At 35.1% G+C, this 26,982-nt stretch overlaps 1 protein-coding gene, 21 non-coding genes and 7 pseudogenes across 22 annotated transcripts; 1 reads left to right on the top strand and 28 right to left on the bottom strand.

The window, feature by feature from the left end:
* The first annotated feature begins 737 nt into the window (after positions 1–737).
* On the top strand, positions 738–2,497 carry LOC122521797. The gene is made up of 2 exons (XM_043642536.1): positions 738–822; positions 928–2,497. Exon 2 carries the CDS (start codon positions 1,637–1,639, stop codon positions 2,495–2,497), a length of 861 nt encoding a protein of 286 aa, XP_043498471.1. The 5' UTR covers positions 738–822; positions 928–1,636.
* A 9,379-nt stretch (positions 2,498–11,876) lies between these two features.
* LOC122521832 lies at positions 11,877–11,994 on the bottom strand (annotated as a pseudogene).
* A 3,429-nt stretch (positions 11,995–15,423) lies between these two features.
* LOC122521837 lies at positions 15,424–15,544 on the bottom strand (annotated as a pseudogene).
* Positions 15,545–15,845: 301 nt separating this feature from the next.
* On the bottom strand, positions 15,846–15,961 carry LOC122521835 (annotated as a pseudogene).
* A 305-nt stretch (positions 15,962–16,266) lies between these two features.
* LOC122521834 lies at positions 16,267–16,382 on the bottom strand (annotated as a pseudogene).
* A 294-nt stretch (positions 16,383–16,676) lies between these two features.
* Positions 16,677–16,797, bottom strand: LOC122521831 (annotated as a pseudogene).
* A 710-nt stretch (positions 16,798–17,507) lies between these two features.
* LOC122521830 lies at positions 17,508–17,624 on the bottom strand (annotated as a pseudogene).
* A 291-nt stretch (positions 17,625–17,915) lies between these two features.
* Positions 17,916–18,035, bottom strand: LOC122521836 (annotated as a pseudogene).
* A 295-nt stretch (positions 18,036–18,330) lies between these two features.
* Positions 18,331–18,449, bottom strand: LOC122521823. The gene has a single exon (XR_006304926.1). It is a non-coding gene; the product is annotated as a 5S ribosomal RNA (ribosomal RNA).
* Positions 18,450–18,744: 295 nt separating this feature from the next.
* Positions 18,745–18,863, bottom strand: LOC122521810. Its single transcript, XR_006304913.1, has one exon. It is a non-coding gene; the product is annotated as a 5S ribosomal RNA (ribosomal RNA).
* A 291-nt stretch (positions 18,864–19,154) lies between these two features.
* LOC122521822 lies at positions 19,155–19,273 on the bottom strand. The gene has a single exon (XR_006304925.1). It is a non-coding gene; the product is annotated as a 5S ribosomal RNA (ribosomal RNA).
* Positions 19,274–19,570: 297 nt separating this feature from the next.
* Positions 19,571–19,688, bottom strand: LOC122521828. Its single transcript, XR_006304930.1, has one exon. It is a non-coding gene; the product is annotated as a 5S ribosomal RNA (ribosomal RNA).
* Positions 19,689–19,978: 290 nt separating this feature from the next.
* On the bottom strand, positions 19,979–20,097 carry LOC122521820. The gene has a single exon (XR_006304923.1). It is a non-coding gene; the product is annotated as a 5S ribosomal RNA (ribosomal RNA).
* A 296-nt stretch (positions 20,098–20,393) lies between these two features.
* LOC122521819 lies at positions 20,394–20,512 on the bottom strand. The gene has a single exon (XR_006304922.1). It is a non-coding gene; the product is annotated as a 5S ribosomal RNA (ribosomal RNA).
* A 293-nt stretch (positions 20,513–20,805) lies between these two features.
* Positions 20,806–20,924, bottom strand: LOC122521818. The gene has a single exon (XR_006304921.1). It is a non-coding gene; the product is annotated as a 5S ribosomal RNA (ribosomal RNA).
* A 297-nt stretch (positions 20,925–21,221) lies between these two features.
* Positions 21,222–21,340, bottom strand: LOC122521817. The gene has a single exon (XR_006304920.1). It is a non-coding gene; the product is annotated as a 5S ribosomal RNA (ribosomal RNA).
* A 294-nt stretch (positions 21,341–21,634) lies between these two features.
* On the bottom strand, positions 21,635–21,753 carry LOC122521816. The gene has a single exon (XR_006304919.1). It is a non-coding gene; the product is annotated as a 5S ribosomal RNA (ribosomal RNA).
* A 297-nt stretch (positions 21,754–22,050) lies between these two features.
* On the bottom strand, positions 22,051–22,169 carry LOC122521815. Its single transcript, XR_006304918.1, has one exon. It is a non-coding gene; the product is annotated as a 5S ribosomal RNA (ribosomal RNA).
* A 296-nt stretch (positions 22,170–22,465) lies between these two features.
* On the bottom strand, positions 22,466–22,584 carry LOC122521814. Its single transcript, XR_006304917.1, has one exon. It is a non-coding gene; the product is annotated as a 5S ribosomal RNA (ribosomal RNA).
* Positions 22,585–22,880: 296 nt separating this feature from the next.
* LOC122521813 lies at positions 22,881–22,999 on the bottom strand. The gene has a single exon (XR_006304916.1). It is a non-coding gene; the product is annotated as a 5S ribosomal RNA (ribosomal RNA).
* A 295-nt stretch (positions 23,000–23,294) lies between these two features.
* Positions 23,295–23,412, bottom strand: LOC122521824. The gene has a single exon (XR_006304927.1). It is a non-coding gene; the product is annotated as a 5S ribosomal RNA (ribosomal RNA).
* A 296-nt stretch (positions 23,413–23,708) lies between these two features.
* Positions 23,709–23,827, bottom strand: LOC122521812. Its single transcript, XR_006304915.1, has one exon. It is a non-coding gene; the product is annotated as a 5S ribosomal RNA (ribosomal RNA).
* A 298-nt stretch (positions 23,828–24,125) lies between these two features.
* Positions 24,126–24,244, bottom strand: LOC122521811. Its single transcript, XR_006304914.1, has one exon. It is a non-coding gene; the product is annotated as a 5S ribosomal RNA (ribosomal RNA).
* A 298-nt stretch (positions 24,245–24,542) lies between these two features.
* LOC122521839 lies at positions 24,543–24,661 on the bottom strand. The gene has a single exon (XR_006304934.1). It is a non-coding gene; the product is annotated as a 5S ribosomal RNA (ribosomal RNA).
* A 294-nt stretch (positions 24,662–24,955) lies between these two features.
* LOC122521838 lies at positions 24,956–25,074 on the bottom strand. The gene has a single exon (XR_006304933.1). It is a non-coding gene; the product is annotated as a 5S ribosomal RNA (ribosomal RNA).
* A 294-nt stretch (positions 25,075–25,368) lies between these two features.
* Positions 25,369–25,487, bottom strand: LOC122521833. Its single transcript, XR_006304932.1, has one exon. It is a non-coding gene; the product is annotated as a 5S ribosomal RNA (ribosomal RNA).
* Positions 25,488–25,780: 293 nt separating this feature from the next.
* LOC122521829 lies at positions 25,781–25,898 on the bottom strand. Its single transcript, XR_006304931.1, has one exon. It is a non-coding gene; the product is annotated as a 5S ribosomal RNA (ribosomal RNA).
* Positions 25,899–26,193: 295 nt separating this feature from the next.
* On the bottom strand, positions 26,194–26,311 carry LOC122521827. Its single transcript, XR_006304929.1, has one exon. It is a non-coding gene; the product is annotated as a 5S ribosomal RNA (ribosomal RNA).
* A 298-nt stretch (positions 26,312–26,609) lies between these two features.
* Positions 26,610–26,728, bottom strand: LOC122521821. Its single transcript, XR_006304924.1, has one exon. It is a non-coding gene; the product is annotated as a 5S ribosomal RNA (ribosomal RNA).
* Positions 26,729–26,982: the final 254 nt, after the last annotated feature.

Raw genomic sequence — 26,982 nt, 5'->3', positions numbered from 1 at the left:
TTAATGATTTAAAAGTTGCATCAATTCCTCATTCCCAGATAATTCGGGGTTTTTCATTTTTTGGAAATGTAAGAGTTCACAAAAGGAATATTAAATTTAAGCATCGTATTTTTATCCAGTTCGATTATTATTTTATATAGGTTCACACATTCATTCACTCAAAAGCACAACCGAAACATACGATATATTACGCAGCATACTCTATTATATATTATTTTTAAAAGAAATAACACTTAAGGTTCTTCTTGATTTATTCTCAATCGGATTTTTTCACTCGGTTTTGAATAATTTTTAACTTTATAAATGATTCATTTTAAAGAAAATGATTTAAATCAGTTTTATTTCTTATTTTCTCTAAAAACTATTTCAAATTTTGCGCCAAACGATATTAGTAATATGCTGCCATCAAGCGGTAGAACTTGACGATCAGTATCCCCTCTCTTCACTCCATTGTATGCCGCACAGCTGGGCCAGCTAACCAGAATTTTTTTCTTATTCTTATGTCGGACATCCACGAGGATACATCTCGATTAGAAGCAAGATCATTTTATTATTATACTACACATGGGAAAACTCAGCGGATAGAGGCTACACATAAAGACCTCTCGTAAGACGAAATAAACGAAAACAAGGCCCCTTTATACGAGCGAAATATAGGCATCATCTCTATCTCCTTATACGAACGATATATAGACACCTCTTATACCTCTGTATATAAGCCAGGTAAGTTGCGAGAAGCGCCGTAACTATCGAGAGGTCAGATACGTGTTCAACGTTGCTAGGACGCTGTTCATTCCTGTATTACTTGTATAATAATCCAGGGTAAGGCTTTTCCCTGATGAGTCAATCAAATTTTTCTATTACTATTGGCTCGATTAGGTTTTTTATTTGTTATTCTAATTTAATCCTTATCTTTCTTATCACTAGATTATTACAATTACCAGAAGATTTCACGTTGGAGAAATTTGCGCGGATATATTTTGGCTTCTTCTGTGAGGTGTAAATTCCCGACTCCTAATTTAAGCGAGATTTCATCTGGACGATATTTCTACGCCGAGAACAAAGGATTTCGAGCCATACATATTTTCCGAACATCCACGCCACCCCAGCCTTGCCATTCGCAACGAGAGATTCGTAATTTAAGATAAGTGGATTTAATCCTTCCATGCGCATATCTATACTTACATATATTTAGCGTATTGATGCGCATTTGTACGTGCATTTTGTAGCATATTGTATTCATTTTTCTCGGCTACTCGAACATAAATTGCCGTATTAGAATTTCTGACAGAGACGAGAACATTTTCTTTGTATTGTCTGATTGTGAGTCGAAGCAGGAGGAGGGAGAACGGTCATTTTCGTCTTTCGAAGAGCATTTTGTCTTCCAACATAAAACGGTCATATTTTGGCGATTCAACTGTTTGATATCGATACCTTTGTTGAGCAGGCATCAAAGAATACACGTGACGTATAGTAGGGATAAACGACCCATCCCCACCACTTGCCAACTTCGTAGACGCGTAGACGAAAAACTAGCGCTCTTAAAAGAAATTACGCATCGAACAATTATTATATTCGTAGGTAATAAAGACTACTAAATTCTTAAAAAAAAAACCATTTAACGATATCGCGTAAAATGGATCCTATTAAACGTCTCGGACGGGAACGAAAGGCTTTAAAGATTCGATTAACGTATTTTGAAAATTTAATTAACGAAGGAAAACTAGATGCGGGAGAAATGATACATCGTTACGCGCGACTTACCAAACAAATAGACGGATACGAAAAATCGCATCAGGATTGTATTTATAGTGGCCCCGAAGAGGAGAAGTTCAATGACTTAGACATTTTTTTAGATAGATATTACGCGATCGGAACAAAAATTAATGCGAGAGGAACGAAAATTGACGAGAGCGGAACAAAAATTAACGCGAGTGAAACGGACGCAGATAGGACCATCGACGTGCCGCAAATCCAAGTGCCGCAAATCGACGTGCCGAAATTCGATGGAGATATAAACAAGTGGATCTCTTATAAAAATAGTTTTTTAACTTTAATAGATTCGCGTACCGATATAACCGATATTGAGAAATTGCTGTATCTCAGGGATTCGCTAGTAGGAACGCCGCTCAAAAGACTCGAGATGTACGATATAATCGCGGAGAATTATAAGGTCTCGTGGAACGTGCTCTTAGACACATACGATCAGAAACGTGTGATCTTAGCGCAATCGTTCGACGCGCTAATAAACACCCCGAAACAAGAAAATTCGTCATTCGAAGGATTAACGCGACTATTAGACAATGCCCGTGCACGCATCAACATTATCGATTCTTTTGACATGTCAGCACAAGCTCTGAAAGTCCGCTTGGTCGAACGCACTTTACCGGATGTCATTAGAGAGGAATGGGATAAACGCTTAAACCCAGATGTCTATCCGACCATCGAGCAGCTTTTTGAATTTTTGGAAGAAACCATACTCATCCCCGGAAACTGAATTCAGAGGGAAACGCAAGCGTCACGATTCGAGAACGCCATCATCGCGGCAGCAAAGGAGTTCATATAAGGCACGAATATGACCTAAATGTATACTCTGTAGAAAATACAATCATTTTTTGTAGTTCAGATAATGACGTTGAGAACCACTCAAGGATAGTCAAGTGCGACGCGTTTTACTATTTGTCTCTTGCTGAATAGTTCCTAAATACTTTTGTATCTTTTGTATGTTAATAACAAACTCTGACATTTCAAAAGAAAATTCCCGTTCTTACCTTGTACGTACAAAACGAATAACCCCCGTGGCCAATGATATAACTTTGTTTTCATTGATAGTTTTGTTGTCTCGTTATTGTTTACTTTTTTATTTTTAGTTTTAACACTCTTTTATCAAGAATATCTTTAAATATCTAAAAAGAAGAATTTCTTTTAATTTTTATGTTGCGGGCAATGTATGTATTTTGTTATATATATATATATACACGGATATGTATACTTTATAATATTAAAGCGAATCAAGTCGTTGTTATCACGTCCAAAAAATAAATTATTAATACATGTTCGCAAGGAAGTTGGACAGGGTAAGAATTTAGAACGTTATTTCGATCTTATTGAACGTTTCGTCCTTCATCGAGAATTCTTCAGCAACTCGATCGTTAAAGTTCAGAGTCTCTTATATATTATTACAAAGACATACATTCTTATATTTTTTGAATAATAAAACTATACTTAACATCTACAAATCGTTATCATAAACTGTTATATTTAAACACGTAATCAAAACAACGTTTGGACGAAACGTTCAATAAGATCGAATTAACGTTCTAAATTCTTACCCTTTCTAACTTCCCTGCGACACATTTTTAAAACAAATATTCCATAGATTTTTCGGTTATTCTATAGAAAACCTAAAAGGTTACGATCAGTCTATAAACTGTTTCAGTTATGTGTGTTTAAAGCACAAAGTGTAGGAAAAAACAAAATGAACTTAAGCTATTGTATGTAAAACAAACCATGACATTGAAAAACTTTCCCTCTACCCAGTCTGTGTTCCAAACACTGCCAATTGAATCACATTTAAAACCCTCTGGGTGACCGTTAAAGGTACTTTCTATAGAATACTTATAATAATAAAATGCCGGTAACATTTATATCTATTAACTGTTATAATTATTCTTGGATGGAAGATTCTAGCTAGTCACCTGTATGCGTGTTAGCGTAAGAGATAAGTCGACTCGACAATTGAAAGATTTGTGTAGAAGATTTGGGTAATAATTAGTTGTGAACGTGGATGTGTGTGACCAACAGATAAAAAGAGAACAGAAAGTTAAAAAGTTAAGAGCAAAGACTGATAATATTATACAATATTATATTGTAATTAATAAAACTGTGTTAATTATAAGAGTAAGTGAACCGATATTTTTTCGTCTGTATCTTTTTCTTAGGGTTACATAAAATATTTTCAATAACAAAAATTAAAAAGAAAATATCACGTTATAAAAATAATTTCATTTAAAACGATTCATAGAACGCATAGCAAATTTATCGTGGGAATCTGCTGTAATATGAAAATAAAGTTTTGCAATAACATAAAAATAATAAATAAATAAAAAAATATAAATAAAAGCTTGCTGTTTTATTATTGCATTTATCGATCATACAGTATCCAAAGTGTAGATTTCCGAAATGATTTCTATAAACATGTTTTATGCTAATTAAATATATTATTTTCTGAGAGAAATTTGTATGCCTATTATTGTCTTTGTTGTCAGCAAACCCATTTTTTATCTCTGTGCAAAGTTTGTTATCCGTATTCATTAAATAGTCTCGTTTCTTTCTTTATGCTTGCTCAGTTTTTGTAAAGACAGAAAGGAAAGTGCAGTTTCTCTCCTATTTTAACCTAATGTCTATATCAATTTTAGCAATTTTAACATAAACAATCATAATACTATTTTAAAATATTTAAACTTTTTCTATAATTTCAGTTGATTGAATTAATCACGGAGCTCATGCAACAATTATTGTTTCAACGACAATATAGTTATATCATATCTTGTAATAAAATATTTAATTAAAAAATGTAATCGGTATAACTCGATAAATATATTCGCAGGACCAAAAGCTTATCCTGTAATTTGAAGCAAACATTTATTTATTGGTGATTTCGAAGGTAAACGTTTAATTTACAGTGACTCACGAAAGTATTTGAACAGTTTGCTATGAAATATTTATTAATTATTAAGTGTACTACAGATACACAGAAGCCATACATTAGTGATATTAATAAGAAGAAAAGATTAAAATTCGCCAAAGAATTTATTAGCAATGATGTTTGTTTCTGGAATAAAGTAATATTTTTCATTATTAGTAATATTTTAAATTTCGATTCTCCAAATCCTTTTGTAGCAATCGTTTCAATCGTTACGTTTGTAAGAAATAAATCATAACTATTGTATACATATTTCGATTTGCTTGAAACTATACCTGTATAATCTACAGAGTCATACTCTATCCAATGTTAATAATATGTCGTAAGTGTTCTGTAATACACTTATTATAATTAATAATATATTTTGTGGCAACTTTCGTGAGTCTCTGATATATATATGTATATATCTACATTTATTTCTGTTAATAAATTTCTTTAAATTCAAATTATTGATTTTTAGGACCATAAGAATATCATCGTCGTGGCTCTTCTATGGATAGATACAAAATTATTTATAGTTGTGGAAGAATCTTATTATATCAAGGTAAGATTTTCATCAGTTTTGTTATATTTACTTATAATAGTGTTATGAATTTTTGATTTGTTTTATTTCTTACTTATAATTTATTTTGATTCGTTCATCTCTTTTTTAGAGCATATTCAAATTCTAATACTTTTGAAAAAAGTAAAGTATATGAAGTTTCTTAAGCTTATTGGTGGCAATAGTATTTTTCTGCTTCAGGTAAAGTATAGATACACGTTTTATGTTTCTAATTAGTACATAATTATATAAGATGTTACAAAAACGTCTAGACCAATCTTATACTACGTATTACTGAGGTTTAATAGATGAAAAAAGTTCATTAAACTTATGTCCATAAGTTCTTTATTGGAAATTTAAATGATTTATGTTTATATAACAGTTGTTCGTTTTTTTTTTTATTGCAGAATACGTTCACAACATTTGTACGAAAACGATACTAACATTTTGTACGATGATTTCTTTTTCCTATTTTTTAATTTATAAATATCTTAAAAAAGGAAGCTAATAGATATAAATGAAGTTTGTTATTTTACTCAAAGTGTCCAAATGGCTAATTCATCGAATTTATTAAAAATAGTTTTGGTGAAAGTCTTATTCAATCTTACATAGAGATTATTACATATGTAAGATTTACGTATAGAGATATATATATTTATAATGGTAACAGTAAAGTATTTATTTATTAAAAAATAATAACAAGGTATAATGTTTGTAAGAAATAATATAGTAAGTATCTATAATCTAATGATTTAATGCTAACAATAAGTGTAACCCCCTACGTCCGAAAACAACCGCAAGGAACACCCGAATCCGACTCGTCGTCGCCTATCGTAATCCTTCGCCGTTCCCCGTTGTCTTCCGTACTCTCCGTTACACTTATCACTCGTCAATTATTATTGAACTCACAGACAAAAACGCACCGCCCGCCGAACGCCGCCAGTCCTCTCCGTCGCCTACTTATACCCTACATCGCCTCCATGTCTTTCGTTGTTTCTCGTCATTCCTTCCGGAAACTTCCCGATAATTCCCGATCATGAACAAAGGCCCTTTCTTCACCTTAAAATCGAGAACGCTCGAAGGCTTCGACGTGGCCACTTGAAGGCGACAAAGTCCAGACGGTGTAACCCTAAACCTAAACAAATATCCTTATCTAACGCAACGGTCCCTTTCTTTATCCTCGACCGATGCATTCTTTCATTCCTTTCAATCATTCTCACACTCATACCATTCACACTTCATCTCTATACTTCTTAAACAATTCAAAACCCCACACACATTTAATAAATTAACAAGAATTTTAGTATCTTAATGAGAAAAAAATAGACATTTCTCGCATTATGTAACTTTTATAATTTGGATATGGTATACGGTAAAATTTTGACATTTTTTTAAATTTATTAAATTATATAAATACAATGTAAATTTTTAAAAATATGTTTACATATTTTACTGATAGACGGTTTGTTAGACACAATTCTAAATTTGCAGAACAATTCAAAATGTAAACTTGATAAATTGTTTATGTATTTATATTGAAAATTCTTGGATAATTGTAATACTATTTTATTTCCTTTCTTTTTTCTTATTTTATTGTTATTTAAATTTAGGGGGATGTATGAAAAGATTCTTTAAATGTTGGTTACATCCTGATATTATCTTTTTCAATATATCTTTGGGAAATAAAACTCCAGAAATATATATCATATCTTGATGATATCACAAATGAGGTAAATAAAAAAAGCACATTCTTATTTAAAATTTCTTTATTTTATCTAAATAATTGCTCTATTATATGTGGGATGCGAGCACCTCCAAGCAAAACTTAAATAGGCATTCGTGAGGAGATTGGACGGTGGGCCTTGGATAGCTCAATGGTTAAAGAGCAGTCGCCCGGAAAGCGGAAGATCCGGGTTCGAGTCCAGGTCCAGTCAGTCCAACGGTCCAATTTTTTCACGAATCCTACATATATATATATATTTATCATACTTATGTTCATATATAACTGTTACTTGTAAAGATAATAAAGAAGAAAAGGAACGTATGAAATAAATATAATTACTCAGAATTCGAAAGCGGAAAATGCAGATAAAATTAATAAATATATAACACAATTCTATTTTTTAACCAATTTATGACAATAATGCTTTTATAACAATATTAAATAATATGTCATCTATTGTTTTGTACTAAAGGATAAAATAAAGGCACATTTGTCGACTGGTTTTTCAAGTTATTTATTGACGGAAAAAAATTTTCAAAAGAGAATATAAGGATGAGGAATACAGTGGTTGTAGCTGTAAGTTGAGCTCATTTTAGTTTAATCAACATTTTTAAGTTTATTAATGTAAATAAAAATATTTGTACTATTTTTCAGAGAAGCGACACTACAATAAGTAAACTTATTTTCGTATTTACACACCTTTTATACACCCTGTGGTGGGATGTATCGTGGAGGGGGGGGGAAGAGGGCAGTTACATTTTAGACGAAAAAGAGTTAGTCGTCCATACTCGTTAGGCGGAATCACATCCAAGTGATCCGAGCAGCATTCAATACAACTAGTCAGTAACCCGAGGTTTGCTAGTACTAAACATCAAAGTTAGCATAGATCAGTATACAAGGCCCAAGCACCATACTGATCTCTTGGAAACGAGTATAATAAATATTCACATTTCATTACAAGTTGAAGTGTTATTTGGATCAACTCCTTCCGTCCTTACAACGCGGAAGTGGAAAAGAGACAGCAGTCTTTTTCCTAGCAAGGTGAGAAAGCGCGTGCACGAAAGCGTGCACAGTAGGGAGTGGGAACCAGCACTACCGTACAACTGTACAATTGGTTCTGCGAGTTGGATCAATCCACACTAAATGGTCCTTCGAGCCGGAGCAATCGTACAGTCTCTCAAATAACTTGATTAATGTCTTTCACTTCTCTGATTGGAACGCATTTCCTTAAACTATTTTCTTTTGAATTTTCCCCATACTTTCGTTGTTTATTTTTATGAGTTCAACTTAACTGTTAAATCGTCCACATTTTTATTGTAATCAATCTCTCTTAGATTTAACTCTTTTCATTTTCTTTTTCTAAAATTAGAATTATAATCTAAACCATCGGTTTTGAAATATGCGCTGTCTAAATTTTGTATGGACTTATATGAGCATACTTTCATATCTGTGATCGCATACTTCACTTAGCTTTTAACTTTATACGTATAATGGTCCAATTCAACAATAACTAAAAGTCCTTTGTTAACAGCTTGAAGTTTGATAAATTGCCCTGTCGTTTCAAGGTTTCTTTTTACGTACACAATATTACATATTATTAATTTAACAGTAGGTTATTCATTCTTATTCAAATCGTTCTTTATGTTACACTTCATTCAGTTTTTTCCAATACATCATCAAAATTTAGGGTTGGATAATGAACTAATTTAGTAATATTATAAATCTTCTATAATCAACAATAATCCACGTAGTTCGTCTTTTTTGCACACTACAAAAGCCAGATTAAGGGGGTCACTCCGTGTGATGACCGGTTTTTTAAGCATTTTTAGTAATTTTCTTGACGACCCCAATAAAAGATAGGACTTTGAGCTTTTTATGCTATATATTTTAACATTTCAGAAGAGTGTAAAAAATTTTTAGGCATAAATCTCCATAAGAACATGAGTCGTAATAGTCCGAAGTCTACTCAATTAGAAGTCAAAATCTGGTGTTTCAGTTATCATCTTGATTCTTGATATAGGGTAAGTCGACGACGCTGAATCGATTGGTGCTAATTTTTTGCAATAGGATCTCAATTTCGGAGAAAAAGGGTAAAAAAGGGGAAAAAAAAGACACCCTCTTCAAAGAAAGGTTGTTTGAGTGTCTTCATGATTCCGGCTGATTAGTTTATCCGAAATTAAAAACTCTAACGGCATTTTAAGCTGTAAACATTTGGCGATAGAATGAACAACGATTATTAGAAAATATTATAAATTGTATAATACAACAACCTTTTGAAAATTAATTTTAAAGTTTCACGATTTTTTTCAATAATTTTGCTTCGATAAAAATAGAAATGCTAGAATAATCGAATGACTCTAGATCATCCGATTAAATATGCCGAATTTACCATTAAAATTTCAAAGCAATCGATAAACCCGATTTTAAAATATCGTGGAGACGAGTTATGAAAAACAGAGTATTCAGAGACAAAACGCATTTAAATATTCAAGTAGGATTTAATCTATGAAATCTTATAAAATATTCAACTGTCACATTACGCCGAACCGAGCAGCCCCCCGCACGAGAGAGAAAGTGTTTAAAATAGGAATTCTTGGGCATAAAGAATTCTAAGAGGTTGACAGACAAGCCAGATAAATGGGTAATATTTTCTAAAAAAAAAAGCTTAGGTTACAGGCGACTAGAAATAATTCTAAGATGTTCGGTCCACTCAAGAGCAAGGGCCACATGCTCATGCTGTTTCCCGTTATTGACAGATGCGGGTTTGAACGGGGGAAAATTCCGAGAGCTGTGGAAAATACTCTTTCGCTAAGGGCGTTACAGCGTTAAAGAAGAAATATCGATGACCAATAGGGAATCTGTGATTTAATAAGAAACGCCCTGTAGGAAAAAGAGAGTCCTTCCCCTCCCGCTATATGCGGAGTATAAAAGACGACACGAGACCGGAATAAGGGCTTATTTAGAGAGTTACATCAAGAATGATAACAGAGATAGATGCATAAGTACGAATAATTTGTAATAAGCCTGGTCAGTAATGGGTTTAAGTCTTAAGTGCGACTATTAGAAATATATCAAGTAGTTTTTTTTCTTGTATTTTGTTCTATTGTATTATTAAATATATGATCCATATTTAGTAAAAACTTCGCACAAAAACTGTCATTCCCCCGACCTTTAATCGAACACAACTGCAATACCCGATCCATAGAGAAGTCCTTCTTCTTCCACTTAGAAGTCGTTTAAAGCTACTTGCTCTGCGCTTCCTTTACTTTTGTCTTTTATAAAACGTAATTCCCACGCCGCTCAAAGCGAGCTATGCGCACTTTATCACAACTTTGCACGCAAGCACGCAATTAGTAGCCGCTTGAGGGTCCCCATTGGCGCTAATACTATTTACAAACCCTTAAAATCCTTTGATGAAGAAAATTACTATCATACATGTATATAAAAAAGTGTACATTTGTTCGGAAGAAATCAGATAACCGTGCCCAGCGATGCTTGACTTTAGTGATCGGACGAGAACTAGTACTTTCATCGCGGTATGGCCGTTGACGAGAACAACAACATCTATAATTGTTCTTAACTATTGAATTCGTAGCACCACTGGAAAAAAACAAAAAAAAATACTACAAGCACGCCTGATACGTACGAGTCTCGGAAACAACGGTTTTATATGGAAATTTTCGATCATGAAAAAGGTTCAGACACAATTAATATGATAGGTGAGATGGAAGGTCTTGTTCAGTAAATTATTTCCTGTAGAAAAAAAAAAAAAAAAATTATATTATTATGTAACGGAGTAATATTTGTTTAGAATAGGATATTAGGATAATCTCATCTTAGTTGTTTTTACGATAGAATAGGAACAAACTTATGGAACTATAGAATTCGTAAGAAAGGATCCTCTTAAGAGCGGAATATAATATTTATTTCCCATCAAGAAACGTCTGGTTGTATAGACTGTGGAGATTACGGAGAACGCTTTGTACGGCACTCCCACTCTAGGGTGTTACGTAGATTTGGAAGCAAGAAAGACGGTTGATGACCAATATATGGATTCGGAAAAGGGACTAGGACCGCCTTCCGTACCCATTCCCCCTCCGGCGGGGGGACTATGCCCTAAGAAAGAGAGTTAGTCTTACGATTGCGCTTCGAAAAGTATTATGATTGCACTGGATTTATGTATTATGATTAAGTATTAAGAAGTCTTATGATATTATGTCGAGATACTAGTGGACGTAATTATGTGATTAGGTGTTATGTGTTATTATTGAGTGCATTATTCTTACTTGTCTTCTTATGTGTTACGTCTTTTATGCATTATTGTTTTCTTACGTTTATGATTATGTTATTTTGAAGCCTTGTGTTTAAGTGATTTTATGTAGCATTAAATCAATCAACAATCGTCCGTTTACATCTCGAAATATGTTTATATTTAGTTTGATCTTGACGATATTTCTAAAAAAAATAGAAAAAAAAAGAAGAATGTCACACGCACACGGTTTTCCCAAGCGGTCACCCACCAAGTACTAAAACCGTGCCTCAGCGATGCTTGACTTTAGTGATCGGACGAGACCTCAGTACTTTCATCGCGGTATGGCCGTTGACGAGAAAGACCACATCTATTAATTGCTCTTAACCATTGAATTCGTAACACTACTATAGAAAAAACAAAAGAAAACACTACAAGACGCCCTTGGACGCACGAGTCTCGGGAAAACACGGATTATATGAAAATTTTCGATCGATCTGGTAAAAAGATCTGACACATTAATTCTAAAGCGAAGAGGTTGTAAAGAATCGTCGGTAAGTGGTTTCGTGTTAGAAAAAAAAATTATATTATGAAAATATGTTATATTTGGTTTCATCTTGACGATATTTCTAACAAAAATAGAAAAAAAAAAAGAGAATGTCAACAGCACACGGTGTTCCCAAGCGGTCACCCATTCCAAGTACTAACCGTGCCCGCGATGCTTGACTTTAGTGATCGGACGAGAACTAGTACTTCATCGCGGTATGGCCGTTGACGAGAAAGACACATCTCATTAATTGCTCTTAACCATTGAATTCGTAACACTAGTATAGAAAAAACAAAAGAAAGAACATACTACAAGACGTCCTTGATACGTACGAGTCTCGGGAAAACAAGGATTATATGAAATTTTCGACTCGATTGGTAAAAAGATCTGACACAATAATAAAGCAGAAGAGGTTGTAAAAGAATCGTTCGGTAAGTGGTTTCGTTGTAGAAAAAAAAATTATTATGAAAATATGTTTATATTTGGTTTCATCTTGACGATATTCTAACAAAAATAGAAAAAAAAAAGAAGATGTCAACAGCACCAACGGTGTCCCAAGCGGTCACCCAATCCAAGTACTAACCGTCCCAGCGATTGCTTGACTTTGTGATCGGACGGATTTTTCTTTTTTTTTTTTGAACTAGTACTTTCCTCGCGGTATGGCCGTTTGACGAGAAAAGACAAACATCTATTAATTGCTCTTAACCATTGAATTCGTAACACTACTATAGACAAAACAAAAGAAAACACTCCAAGACGCCTTGATATTCTACGCGGTCTCGGGAAAACATCGGATTATATGAAATATTTTCCCGATCGATCCTTGTAAAAAGATACTGACACCATAATTAACGCAGAAAGAGGTTGTCAAAATGAATCGTTCTGGTAAGTGGTTCTTGTAGAACAAAACATTATCTTATGAAAATATGTTATATTTGGTTCCTCTTGACGATATTTCTAACCAAAAAATCAGAAAAACAAAGAAAGAATTTCCAAACAGCACACGGTGTTCCCCAAGCGGTCACCCATTCCACGTTACTAACCCGTTGCCCAGCGATGCTGACTTTTAGTTGATCGGACGAGAACCTATGTTACTTTCATCGCGGTCTGCCGTTGAACGAGAAAACCCATCTATTAATTGCTCTTAAACCCTGACCATTCGTACCAACTAGCTTATAGAATTAAATTATTATAAAAAGAAAAATTCACTACAAGACGTCCCTGATACGTACGCAGTCTCCAGGAAACATCGGCTTATTATGAAAATTTTTCGATCGCCATTGGTTTAACAGATCTGACACATTCCATAAAGCCAGAAGTCAGTTGGTATACGAATCCGTTCGGGTAAGTGGTTCTGTAGAAAAAAAACAATTATATTATGCAAATAGTTATCTTTGTGCTTTCCTCTAGACGATATTTCTAACAAAATATGAAAAAAAAAAGAAAGATATATTGTCCACCAGCATCACGTTGTTCCCAAGCGGTCACCCTCCACGACTAAAAAACCGTGCCCCAGCGCTGCTTGACTTTAGTGATCCGGACGAGCATTAGTACTTTCATCGCCCACGGTATGGCCCGTTGACGTAGCACGACACACTCTCTTAATTGCTCTTAACCATGAATTTCGTAACAATAGTATTGAAAAAACAAAAGAACATACTACAAGACGTCCTGATTACGTACGCAGTCTTTTTCTCTATGTGTATATATACACGGATTATATCGAAAAAAATTTTCTGGTGACGATCTGTAAAAAGATCTGACACCACTTAATAAAGCAGTCACGAGCAGGTTGTAAAAGAATCGTTCGGTAAGTGGTTTCGTGTAGAAAAAAAAAAATTATATTATGAAAAATATGTTATATTTGGTTTCACATCTTGACGATATTTTTCTAACAAAAAATAGAAAAAAAAAGAAAGTAATGTCAAACAGCACACGGGTGTTCCAAGCGGTCACTCTCATCCAACAAGCTTTACAACCGTGCCCCGCGATGCTCTGACTTAGTGCTCGGACGAGAAAACTAGTACTTCATTCGCTGGTTATGGCCGTTGACGAGATAACGACATCATCTATTTAATTGCTCTTAACCATTGAATTCGTTACACACTACTATAGAAACAACATAAACGAAACACTACAAGACGCCTGATACGTACGAGTCTCGAAACACCCTGGATTCCTTGAAAATTTTCGCTGATCCTGGTGTTCAACAGCTCTGACACAATCCTAAAGCACGAAATGAGGTCTGTAAAGGAATCCGTCGGTACATGTGGGTTTCTTGTCTAGAAAAAAAAATATTCTGAAAAATTATGTTATATTGGTTTCATCTTGCCGATTTCTAACAAAACATAGAAAAAAAGAAAGAAGAATGTCAACAGCACACGGCCTTTGTTCCCAAGCGGTCACCCCATCCAAGTTACTAACCGTGCCAGCGATGCTTGACTTTAGTGATCGGACGAGGAACTAGTACTTTCATCGCGGTATGGCCCGTTGACGAAAGACACATCTATTAATTGCTCTTAACCATTTGAATTCGTAACACTAGTATAGAAACAACAAAAGAACATACTACAAGACGTCTGATACGTACGAGTCTCGGAACAACACGGATTATATGAAAATTTTTCGATCGCTCTGGTAAAAGATCTGACACAATTTAATAAAGCATGAAGAGGTTGTAAAGAATCGTTCGGTTAAGTGGTTCTTTGTAGAAAAAAACAAAATTTATTATTTGAACATTATGTTATATTTGGTTTCATCTTGACGTATTTCTAACCAAAAATAGAAAAAAAAAAAAGCTAAGAATGTCAAACAGCACACGGTGTTCCACGCGGTCACCCATCCAAGTTACTAACCGTGCCCAGCCTGCTTGACTTTTAGTGATCGGACCAGAACTAGTACCTTCATCGCGGTATGGCCCGTTTGACGAGAAAGACACATCTATTTAATTGCTCTTAACCATTGAATTCGTAACCCACTAGTTATAGAAAAAACAAAAGAACATACCTACAAGACGTCTGATACGTACGAGTCTGCGGAAAACACGGATTATATGAAAATTTTCGACTCGATCTGGTAAAAGATCTGACACAATTAATAAAGCAGAAGTCGGGTTGTAAAGAATCGTTCGGTAAGTGGTTTCGTTGTAGAAAAAAAAATTATATTATGAATAAATTGTTCTATTTGGTTTCATCTTGACGATATTTCTAACAAAAATAGAGAAAAAAAGACAGAATGGTCAACAGCACACGTGTTCCCAAGCGGTCACCCATCCAAGTACTACCGTGCCCAGCCGATGCTTGACTTTAGTTGCGGAGAGACCTAGTACTTTCATCGCGGTTATGGCCTGTTCGACGAGAACAGACACATCTATTAATGCCTCTTAACCATTGAATTCGTAACACTACTAGAAAAAACAAAAGAAAACACTACCAAGAACGCCTGATTCCGTACGAGTCTCGGACAAAACACGGATTATATGCAATTTTCGATCGATCTGGTAAAAAGATCTGACACAATTAATAAAGCAGAAAGAGTTGTAAAGAACGTTCGGTAAGTGGTTTCTTGTAGAAAAAAAAAATATATTCTATGAAACTATGTTATATTTGGTTTCCTTCTTGACGATATTTCTAACAAAAATAGAAAAAAAAAAGAAGAATGTCAACAGCACACCCGGTGTTCCCAAGCGGTCCCCCATCCAATTACTAACCGTGCCCAGCGATGCTTGACTTTAGTGATCGGCCGAGAAACTAGTACTCTATCGCGGTATGGCCGTTGACGAGGAACGCACACTCTATTAATTGCTCTTAACCATTGAAAGTCGTACCACTAGTATAGAAAAACCCAAAGAACATACTCAAGACGTCTGATACGTACGAGTCTCGGAAAACCACGGATATATGAAAATTTTCGATCGATCTGGTTAAAAAAGAATCTGACACAATTTAATAAAGCAGAAGATTTGTAAAGAATCGTTCGGTAACAAGTGGTTTCTTGTAGAAAAAAAAATATATATTAAAATATGTATATTTGGTTTCATCTTGACGATATTCTAACAAAAATAGAAACAAAAAAGCAAGCGTTCAACAGCACACGGTTGTTCCAAGCGGTCACCCATCCAGTACTAACCGCCCAGCGATGCTTGACTTTAGTGATCGGACGAGAACTAGTACTTTCATCGCGGTATGGCCGTTGACGAGACAAGACACATCCTATTAATGCTCCTTAACCATTGAATTCGTAACACTAGTATAGAAAAAACAAAAGAACATTACTTACAAGACGTCTGATTACGTACGAGTCTCGGAAAACACGGATTATATTGAAAATTTTCGATTCGATCTGGTTAAAAAGATCTGACCATTATAAAGCACCGAGAGAGGTTGTAAAAATCGTTTCGGTACGGTGTTTCTTGTTGTAAAAAAAAAATTATATTATGAAAATATGTTCTATTTGGTTTCATCTTGACGATATTTTCTAAAAAATGAAAAAAAAAGAAGAATGTCAACAGCACACGGTTGTTCCCAACGGTCACCCATCCAAGTACTAACCGTGCCCAGCGATGCTTGACTTTAGTGATCGCAGAACTAGTACTTTCATCGCGGTATGGCCGTTGACGAGAAAGATCACATCTATAATTGCTCTTTTAACCATGAATTCGTAACACTACTATAGAAAAAACAAAAGAACACTACAAGACGCTCTTTACGTACGAGTCTCGGAAAACACGGATTATATGAAAATTTCGATCGATCTGGTAAAAAGATCTGCACACATTATAAAGCAGAAGAGTTGTAAAGAATCGTTCGGTAAGTGGTTTTCTTGTAGAAAAAAAATTATATTATGAAATATGTTATATTGGTTTCATCTTGACGATATTTCTAACACAAATAGAAAAAAAAAAAAGAAGAATGTCAACAGCACACGGTGTTCCCAAGCGGCTCACCCATTCCAAGTACTAACCGTGCCCAGCGATGCTTGACTTTAGTGATCGGACGAGAACTAGTACTTTCATCGCGGTATGGCCGTTGACGAGAAAGACACATCTTAATTGCTCTTAACCATTGAATTCGTAACACTAGTATAGAAAAAACAAAAGAACATACTACAAGACGTCTGATACGTACGAGTCTCGGAAAAACACGGATTATATGAAAATTTCGATCGAATCTGGTAAAAAGATCTGACACAATTTTAAAGCAGAAGAGGTTGTAAAGAATCGTTCGGTAAGTGGTTTTCTTGTAGAAAAAAAATTATATTATGAAAATATGTTATATTTGGTTTCATCTTGACGATATTTCTAACAAAAAATAGAAAAAAAAGAAGAATGTCCAGCACACGGTGTTTCCCAAGCGGTCACCCATCCAAGTACTAACCGTGTCCCGCGCTGCTTGACTTAGTGATCGGACGCGAAACTAGTACTTTCATCGCGGTATGGCCGTTGACGAGAAAGACACATCATTATTGCTCTTAACCATTGACTTCGTAACACTAGTATAGAAAAAAAAAAAAGAACATACTACAAGACGTCTGATACGTACGAGTCTCGGAAAACACGGATTATATGAAAATTTTCGATCGATCGGATAAAAGATCTGACACAATTAATAAAGCAGAAGCGGTTGTAAAGAATCGTTCGGTAAGTGGTTTCCTTGTAGAAAAAAAAATTATATTATGAAAATATGTTATATTTGGTTTCATCTTGACGATATTTTCTAACAAAAATAGAAAAAAAAAGCAGAATGTCAACAGCACACGGTGTTCCCAGCGGTCACCCATCCAAGTACTAACCGTGCCCAGCGATGCTTGACTTAGTGATCGGACGAGAACTAGTACTTTCATCGCGGTATGGCCGTTGACGAGAAAGACACATCTATTAATTGCTCTTAACCATTGAATTCGTAACACTAGTATAGAAAAAACAAAAGAACATACTACAAGACGTCTGATACGTACGAGTCTCGGAAAACACGGATTATATGAAAATTTCGATCGATCTGGTAAAAGATCTGACACAATTAATAAAGCAGAAGGTTGTAAAGAATCGTTCGGTAAGTGGTTTCTTGTAGAAAAAAAATTATATTATGAAAATATGTTATATTGGTTTCATCTTGACGATATTTCTAACAAAAAATAGAAAAAAAAGAAGAATGTCACAGCACACACGGTGTTCCCAAGCGGTCACCCATCCAAGTACTAACCGTGCCCAGCGATGCTTGACTTTAGTGATCGGAGAGAACTAGTTACTTTCATCGCGGTATGGCCGTTGACGAGAAAGCCACATCTATTAATTGCTCTTAACCATTGAATTCGTAACACTAGTATAGAAAAAAACAAAAGAAACATACTACAGACGTCTGATACGTACGAGTCTCGGAAAACACGGATTATATGAAAATTTTCGATCGATCTGGTAAAAAGATCTGACACAATTAATAAAGCAAGAGGTTGTAAAGAATCGTTCGGTAAGTGGTTTCTGTGTAGAAAAAAATTATATTATGAAAATATGTTATATTTGGTTTCATCTTGACGATATTTCTAACAAAAATAGAAAAAAAAAGAAGAATGTCAACAGCACACGGTGTTCCCAAGCGGTCACCCATCCAAGTACTAACCGTGCCCAGCGATGCTTGACTTTAGTGATCGGACGAGAACTAGTACTTTCATCGCGGTATGGCCGTTGACGAGAAAGACACATCTATTAATTGCTCTTAACCATTGAATTCGTAACACTACTATAGAAAAAAACAAAAGAACACTACAAGACGCCTGCTACGTACGAGTCTCGGAAAACACGGATTATATGAAAATTTTCGATCGATCTGGTAAAAAGATCTGACACAATTAATAAAGCAGAAGAGGTTGTAAAGAATCGTTCGGTAAGTGGTTTCTTGTAGAAAAAAAATTATATTATGAAAATATGTTATATTTGGTTTCATCTTGACGATATTTCTAACAAAAATAGAAAAAAAAGAAGAGATGTCAACAGCACATGGTGTTCCCAAGCGGTCACCCATCCAAGTACTAACCGTGCCCAGCGATGCTTGACTTTAGTGATCGGACGAGAACTAGTACTTTCATCGCGGTATGGCCGTTGACGAGAAAGACAATCTATTAATTGCTCTTAACCATTGAATTCGTAACACTAGTATAGAAAAAACAAAAGAACATACTACAAGACGTCTGATACGTACGAGTCTCGGAAAACACGGATATATGAAATTTTCGATCGATCTGGTAAAAAGATCTGACACAATTAATAAGCAGAAGAGGTTGTAAAGAATCGTTCGGTAAGTGGTTTCTTGTAGAAAAAAAAATTATATTATGAAAATATGTTATATTGGTTTCATCTTGACGATATTTCTAACAAAATAGAAAAAAAAAGAAGAATGTCAACAGCACACGGTGTTCCCAAGCGGTCACCCATCCAAGTACTAACCGTGCCCAGCGATGCTTGACTTTAGTGATCGGACGAGAACTAGTACTTTCATCGCGGTATGGCCGTTGACGAGAAAGACACATCTATTAATTGCTCTTAACCATTGAATTCGTAACACTAGTATAGAAAAACACAAAAGAACATACTACAAGACGCCTGATACGTACGAGTCTCGGAAAACACGGATTATATGAAAATTTTCGATCGATCTGGTAAAAAGATCTGACACAATTAATAAAGCAGAAGAGGTTGTAAAGAATCGTTCGTAAGTGGTTTCTTGTAGAAAAAAAAATTATATTATGAAAATATGTTATATTTGGTTTCATCTTGACGATATTTCTAACAAAAATAGAAAAAAAAAGAAGAATGTCAACAGCACACGGTGTTCCCAAGCGGTCACCCATCCAAGTACTAACCGTGCCCAGCGATGCTTGACTTAGTGATCGGACGAGAACTAGTACTTTCATCGCGGTATGGCCGTTGACGAGAAAGACACATCTATTATTGCTCTTAACCATTGAATTCGTAACACTAGTATAGAAAAAACAAAGAACACTACAAGACGCTGATACGTACGAGTCTCGGAAAACACGGATTATATGAAAATTTTCGATCGATCTGGTAAAAAGATCTGACACAATTAATAAAGCAGACGAGGTTGTAAAGAATCGTTCGGTAAGTGGTTTCTTGTAGAAAAAAAATTATATTATGAAAATATGTTATATTGGTTTCATCTTGACGATATTTCTAACAAAAATAGAAAAAAAAAGAAGAATGTCAACAGCACACGGTGTTCCCAAGCGGTCACCCATCCAAGTACTAACCGTGCCCAGCGATGCTTGACTTTAGTGATCGGACGAGAACTAGTACTTTCATCGCGGTATGGCCGTTGACGAGAAAGACACATCTATTAATTGCTCTTAACCATTGAATTCGTAACACTAGTATAGAAAAAACAAAAAGAACTACTACACGACGTCTGATACGTACGAGTCTCGGAAAACACGGATTATATGAAAATTTTCGATCGATCTGGTAAAAAGATCTGACACAATAATAAAGCAGAAGAGGTTGTAAAGAATCGTTCGGTAAGTGGTTTCTTGTAGAAAAAAAAATTATATTATGAAAATATGTTATATTTGGTTTCATCTTGACGATATTTCTAAACAAAATAGAAAAAAAAAGAAGAATGTCAACAGCACACGGTGTTCCCAAGCGGTCACCCATCCAAGTACTAACCGTGCCCAGCGATGCTTGACTTTAGTGATCGGACGAGAACTAGTACTTTCATCGCGGTATGGCCGTTGACGAGAAAGACACATCTATTAATTGCTCTTAACCATTGAATTCGTAACACTAGTATAGAAAAAACAAAAGAACATACTACAAGACGTCTGATACGTACGAGTCTCGGAAAACACGGATTATATGAAAATTTTCGATCGATCTGGTAAAAAGATCTGACACAATTAATAAAGCAGAAGAGGTTGTAAAGAATCGTTCGGTAAGTGGTTTCTTGTAAAAAAAAATTATATTATGAAAATATGTTATATTTGGTTTCATCTTGACGATATTTCTAACAAAAAAAAAAAAAAAGAAGAATGTCAACAGCACACGGTGTTCCCAAGCGGTCACCCATCCAAGTACTAACCGTGCCCAGCGATGCTTGACTTTAGTGATCGGACGAGAACTAGTACTTTCATCGCGGTATGGCCGTTGACGAGAAAGACACATCTATTAATTGCTCTTAACCATTGAATTCGTAACACTAGTATAGAAAAAACAAAAGAAACATACTACAAGACGTCTGATACGTACGAGTCTCGGAAAACACGGATTATATGAAAATTTTCGATCGATCTGGTAAAAAGATCTGACACAATTAATAAAGCAGAAGAGGTTGTAAAGAATCGTTCGGTAAGTGGTTTCTTGTAGAAAAAAAAATTATATTATGAAAATATGTTATATTTGGTTTCATCTTGACGATATTTCTAACAAAATAGAAAAAAAAAGAAGAATGTCAACAGCACACGGTGTTCCCAAGCGGTCACCCATCCAAGTACTAACCGTGCCCAGCGATGCTTGACTTTAGTGATCGGACGAGAACTAGTACTTTCATCGCGGTATGGCCGTTGACGAGAAAGACACATCTATTAATTGCTCTTAACCATTGAATTCGTAACACTAGTATAGAAAAAACAAAAGAAACACTACAAGACGTCTGATACGTACGAGTCTCGGAAAACACGGATTATATGAAAATTTTCGATCGATCTGGTAAAAAGATCTGACACAATTAATAAGCAGAAGAGGTTGTAAAGAATCGTTCGGTAAGTGGTTTCTTGTAGAAAAAAAAATTATATATGAAAATATGTTATATTTGGTTTCATCTTGACGATATTTCTAACAAAAATAGAAAAAAAAAGAAGAATGTCAACAGCACACGGTGTTCCCAAGCGGTCACCCATCCAAGTACTAACCGTGCCCAGCGATGCTTGACTTTAGTGATCGGACGAGAACTAGTACTTTCATCGCGGTATGGCCGTTGACGAGAAGACACATCTATTAATTGCTCTTAACCATTGAATTCGTAACACTAGTATAGAAAAAACAAAAGAAACATACTACAAGACGTCTGATACGTACGAGTCTCGGAAAACACGGATTATATGAAAATTTTCGATCGATCTGGTAAAAAGATCTGACACAATTAATAAAGCAGAAGAGGTTGTAAAGAATCGTTCGGTAAGTGGTTTCTTGTGTAGAAAAAAAAATATATTATGAAAAATGTTATATTTGGTTTCATCTTGACGATATTTCTAACAAAAATAGAAAAAAAAAGAAGAATGTCAACAGCACACGGTGTTCCCAAGCGGTCACCCATCCAAGTACTAACCGTGCCCAGCGATGCTTGACTTTAGTGATCGGACGAGAACTAGTACTTTCATCGCGGTATGGCCGTTGACGAGAAAGACACATCTATTAATTGCTCTTAACCATTGAATTCGTAACACTAGTATAGAAAAAACAAAAGAAACATACTACAAGACCTGATACGTACGAGTCTCGGAAAACACGGATTATATGAAAATTTTCGATCGATCTGGTAAAAAGATCTGACACAATTAATAAAGCAGAAGAGGTTGTAAAGAATCGTTCGGTAAGTGGTTTCTTGTAGAAAAAAAAATTATATTATGAAAATATGTTATATTTGGTTTCATCTTGACGATATTTCTAACAAAAATAGAAAAAAAAAAAGAAATGTCAACAGCACACGGTGTTCCCAAGCGGTCACCCATCCAAGTACTAACCGTGCCCAGCGATGCTTGACTTTAGTGATCGGACGAGAACTAGTACTTTCATCGCGGTATGGCCGTTGACGAGAAAGACACATCTATTAATTGCTCTTAACCATTGAATTCGTAACACTAGTATAGAAAAAACAAAAGAACACTACAAGACGTCTGATACGTACGAGTCTCGGAAAACACGGATTATATGAAAATTTTCGATCGATCTGGTAAAAAGATCTGACACAATTAATAAAGCAGAAGAGGTTGTAAAGAATCGTTCGGTAAGTGGTTTCTTGTAGAAAAAAAATTATATTATGAAAATATGTTATATTTGGTTTCATCTTGACGATATTTCTAATAAAAATAGAAAAAAAAAAAGAAGAATGTCAACAGCACACGGTGTTCCCAAGCGGTCACCCATCCAAGTACTAACCGTGCCCAGCGATGCTTGACTTTAGTGATCGGACGAGAACTAGTACTTTCATCGCGGTATGGCCGTTGACGAGAAAGACACATCTATTAATTGCTCTTAACCATTGAATTCGTAACACTAGTATAGAAAAAACAAAAGAACATACTACAAGACGTCTGATACGTACGAGTCTCGGAAAACACGGATTATATGAAAATTTTCGATCGATCTGGTAAAAAGATCTGACACAATTAATAAAGCAGAAGAGGTTGTAAAGAATCGTTCGGTAAGTGGTTTCTGTAGAAAAAAAAATTATATTATGAAAATATGTTATATTTGGTTTCATCTTGACGATATTTCTAACAAAATAGAAAAAAAAAGAAGAATGTCAACAGCACACGGTTTCCCAAGCGGTCACCCATCCAAGTACTAACCGTGCCCAGCGATGCTTGACTTTAGTGATCGGACGAGAACTAGTACTTTCATCGCGGTATGGCCGTTGACGAGAAAGACACATCTATTAATTGCTCTTAACCATTGAATTCGTAACACTACTATAGAAAAAACAAAAAAGAAAATACTACAAGCCTGATACGTACGAGTCTCGGAAAACACGGATTATATGAAAATTTTCGATCGATCTGGTAAAAAGATCTGACACAATTAATAAAGCAGAAGAGGTTGTAAAGAATCGTTCGGTAAGTGGTTTCTTGTAGAAAAAAAAATTATATTATGAAAATATGTTATATTTGGTTTCATCTTGACGATATTTCTAACAAAAATAGAAAAAAAAAGAAGAATGTCAACAGCACACGGTGTTCCCAAGCGGTCACCCATCCAAGTACTAACCGTGCCCAGCGATGCTTGACTTTAGTGATCGGACGAGAACTAGTACTTTCATCGCGGTATGGCCGTTGACGAGAAAGACACATCTATTAATTGCTCTTAACCATTGAATTCGTAACACTAGTATAGAAAAAACAAAAGAACATACTACAAGACGTCTGATACGTACGAGTCTCGGAAAACACGGATTATATGAAAATTTTCGATCGATCTGGTAAAAAGATCTGACACAATTAATAAAGCAGAAGAGGTTGTAAAGAATCGTTCGGTAAGTGGTTTCTTGTAGAAAAAAAAATTATATTATCAAAATATGTTATATTTGGTTACATCTTGACGATATTTCTAACAAAACTAGAAAAAAAAAAGAAGAATGTCAACAGCACACGGTGTTCCCAAGCGGTCACCCATCCAAGTACTAACCGTGCCCAGCGATGCTTGACTTTAGTGATCGGACGAGAACTAGTACTTTCATCGCGGTATGGCCGTTGACGAGAAAGACACATCTATTAATTGCTCTTAACCATTGAATTCGTAACACTACTATAGAAAAAACAAAAGAAAATACTACAAGACGCCTGATACGTACGAGTCTCGGAAAACACGGATTATATGAAAATTTTCGATCGATCTGGTAAAAAGATCTGACACAATTAATAAAGCAGAAGAGGTTGTGAAGAATCGTTCGGTAAGTGGTTTCGTGTAGAAAAAAAAATTATATTATCAAAATATGTTATATTTGGTTACATCTTGACGATATTTCTAACAAAACTAGAAAAAAAAAAGAAGAATGTCAACAGCACACGGTGTTCCCAAGCGGTCACCCATCCAAGTACTAACCGTGCCCAGCGATGCTTGACTTTAGTGATCGGACGAGAACTAGTACTTTCATCGCGGTATGGCCGTTGACGAGAAAGACACATCTATTAATTGCTCTTAACCATTGAATTCGTAACACTAGTATAGAAAAAACAAAAGAACATACTACAAGACGTCTGATACGTACGAGTCTCGGAAAACACGGATTATATGAAAATTTTCGATCGATCTGGTAAAAAGATCTGACACAATTAATAAAGCAGAAGAGGTTGTAAAGAATCGTTCGGTAAGTGGTTTCGTGTAGAAAAAAATTATATTATGAAAATATGTATATTTGGTTTCATCTTGACGATATTTCTAACAAAAATAGAAAAAAAAAGAAGAATGTCAACAGCACACGGTGTTCCCAAGCGGTCACCCATCCAAGTACTAACCGTGCCCAGCGATGCTTGACTTTAGTGATCGGACGAGAACTAGTACTTTCATCGCGGTATGGCCGTTGACGAGAAAGACACATCTATTAATTGCTCTTAACCATTGAATTCGTAACACTAGTATAGAAAAAACAAAAGAACATACTACAAGACGCCTGATACGTACGAGTCTCGGAAAACACGGATTATATGAAAATTTTCGATCGATCTGGTAAAAAGATCTGACACAATTAATAAAGCAGAAGAGGTTGTAAAGAATCGTTCGGTAAGTGGTTTCTGTAGAAAAAAAATTATATTATGAAAATATGTTATATTTGGTTTCATCTTGACGATTTTCTAACAAAAATAGAAAAAAAAAGAAGAATGTCAACAGCACACGGTGTTCCCAAGCGGTCACCCATCCAAGTACTAACCGTGCCCAGCGATGCTTGACTTTAGTGATCGGACGAGAACTAGTACTTTCATCGCGGTATGGCCGTTGACGAGAAAGACACATCTATTATTGCTGCTTAACCATTGAATTCGTAACACTAGTATAGAAAAAACACAAAGAACATACTACAAGACGTCTGATACGTACGAGTCTCGGAAAACACGGATTATATGAAAATTTTCGATCGATCTGGTAAAAAGATCTGACACAATTAATAAGCAGAAGAGGTTGTAAAGAATCGTTCGGTAAGTGGTTTCGTGTAGAAAAAAAATTATATTATGAAAATTTTATATTTGGTTTCTTCTTGACGATATTTCTAACAAAATAGAAAAAAAAAGAAGAATGTCACAGCACACGGTGTTCCCAAGCGGTCACCCATCCAAGTACTAACCGTGCCCAGCGATGCTTGACTTTAGTGATCGGACGAGAACTAGTACTTTCATCGCGGTATGGCCGTTGACGAGAAAGACATCATATTAATTGCTCTTAACCATTGAATTCGTTAACACTAGTAGAAAAAACAAAAGAAACATACACTACAAGACGCCTGATACGTACGAGTCTCGGAAAACACGGATTATATGAAAATTTTCGATCGATCTGGTAAAAAGATCTGACACAATAATAAAGCAGAAGAGGTTGTAAAGAATCGTTCGGTAAGTGGTTTCGTGTAGAAAAAAAAATTATATTATGAAATTGTTATATTTGGTTTCATCTTGACGATATTTCTAACAAAAATAGAAAAAAAAAGAAGAATGTCAACAGCACACGGTGTTCCCAAGCGGTCACCCATCCAAGTACTAACCTGCCCAGCGATGCTTGACTTTAGTGATCGGACGAGAACTAGTACTTTCATCGCGGTATGGCCGTTGACGAGAAAGACACATCTATTAATTGCTCTTAACCATTGAATTCGTAACACTAGTATAGAAAAAACAAAAGAACTACTACAAGACGTCTGATACGTACGAGTCTCGGAAAACACGGATTATATGAAAATTTTCGATCGATCTGGTAAAAAGATCTGACACAATTAATAAAGCAGGAAGAGGTTGTAAAGAATCGTTCGGTAAGTGGTTTCTTGTAGAAAAAAAAATATATTATGAAAATATGTTATTTTGGTTTCATCTTGACGATATTTCTAACAAAAATAGAAAAAAAAAACAGAAGAATGTCAACAGCACACGGTGTTCCCAAGCGGTCACCCATCCAAGTACTAACCGTGCCCAGCGATGCTTGACTTTAGTGATCGGACGAGAACTAGTACTTTCATCGCGGTATGGCCGTTGACGAGAAGACACATCTATTAATTGCTCTTAACCATTGAATTCGTAACACTAGTATAGAAACAACAAAAAAGAACATACTACAAGACGTCCTGATACGTACGAGTCTCGGAAAACACGGATTATATGAAAATTTTCGATCGATCTGGTAAAAAGATCTGACACAATTAATAAAGCAGAAGAGGTTGTAAAGAATCGTTCGGTAAGTGGTTTCGTGTAGAAAAAAAAATTATATTATGAAAATATGTTATATTTGGTT

This window comes from Polistes fuscatus, unplaced genomic scaffold, assembly GCF_010416935.1.
Source record: "Polistes fuscatus isolate 324 unplaced genomic scaffold, CU_Pfus_HIC Scaffold49, whole genome shotgun sequence".
Classification (NCBI taxonomy): Eukaryota; Metazoa; Arthropoda; class Insecta; order Hymenoptera; family Vespidae; genus Polistes; species Polistes fuscatus.
The sequence above is the reverse complement of the archived record's forward strand: the minus strand, read 5'-3'. Positions and strand labels throughout refer to the sequence as shown.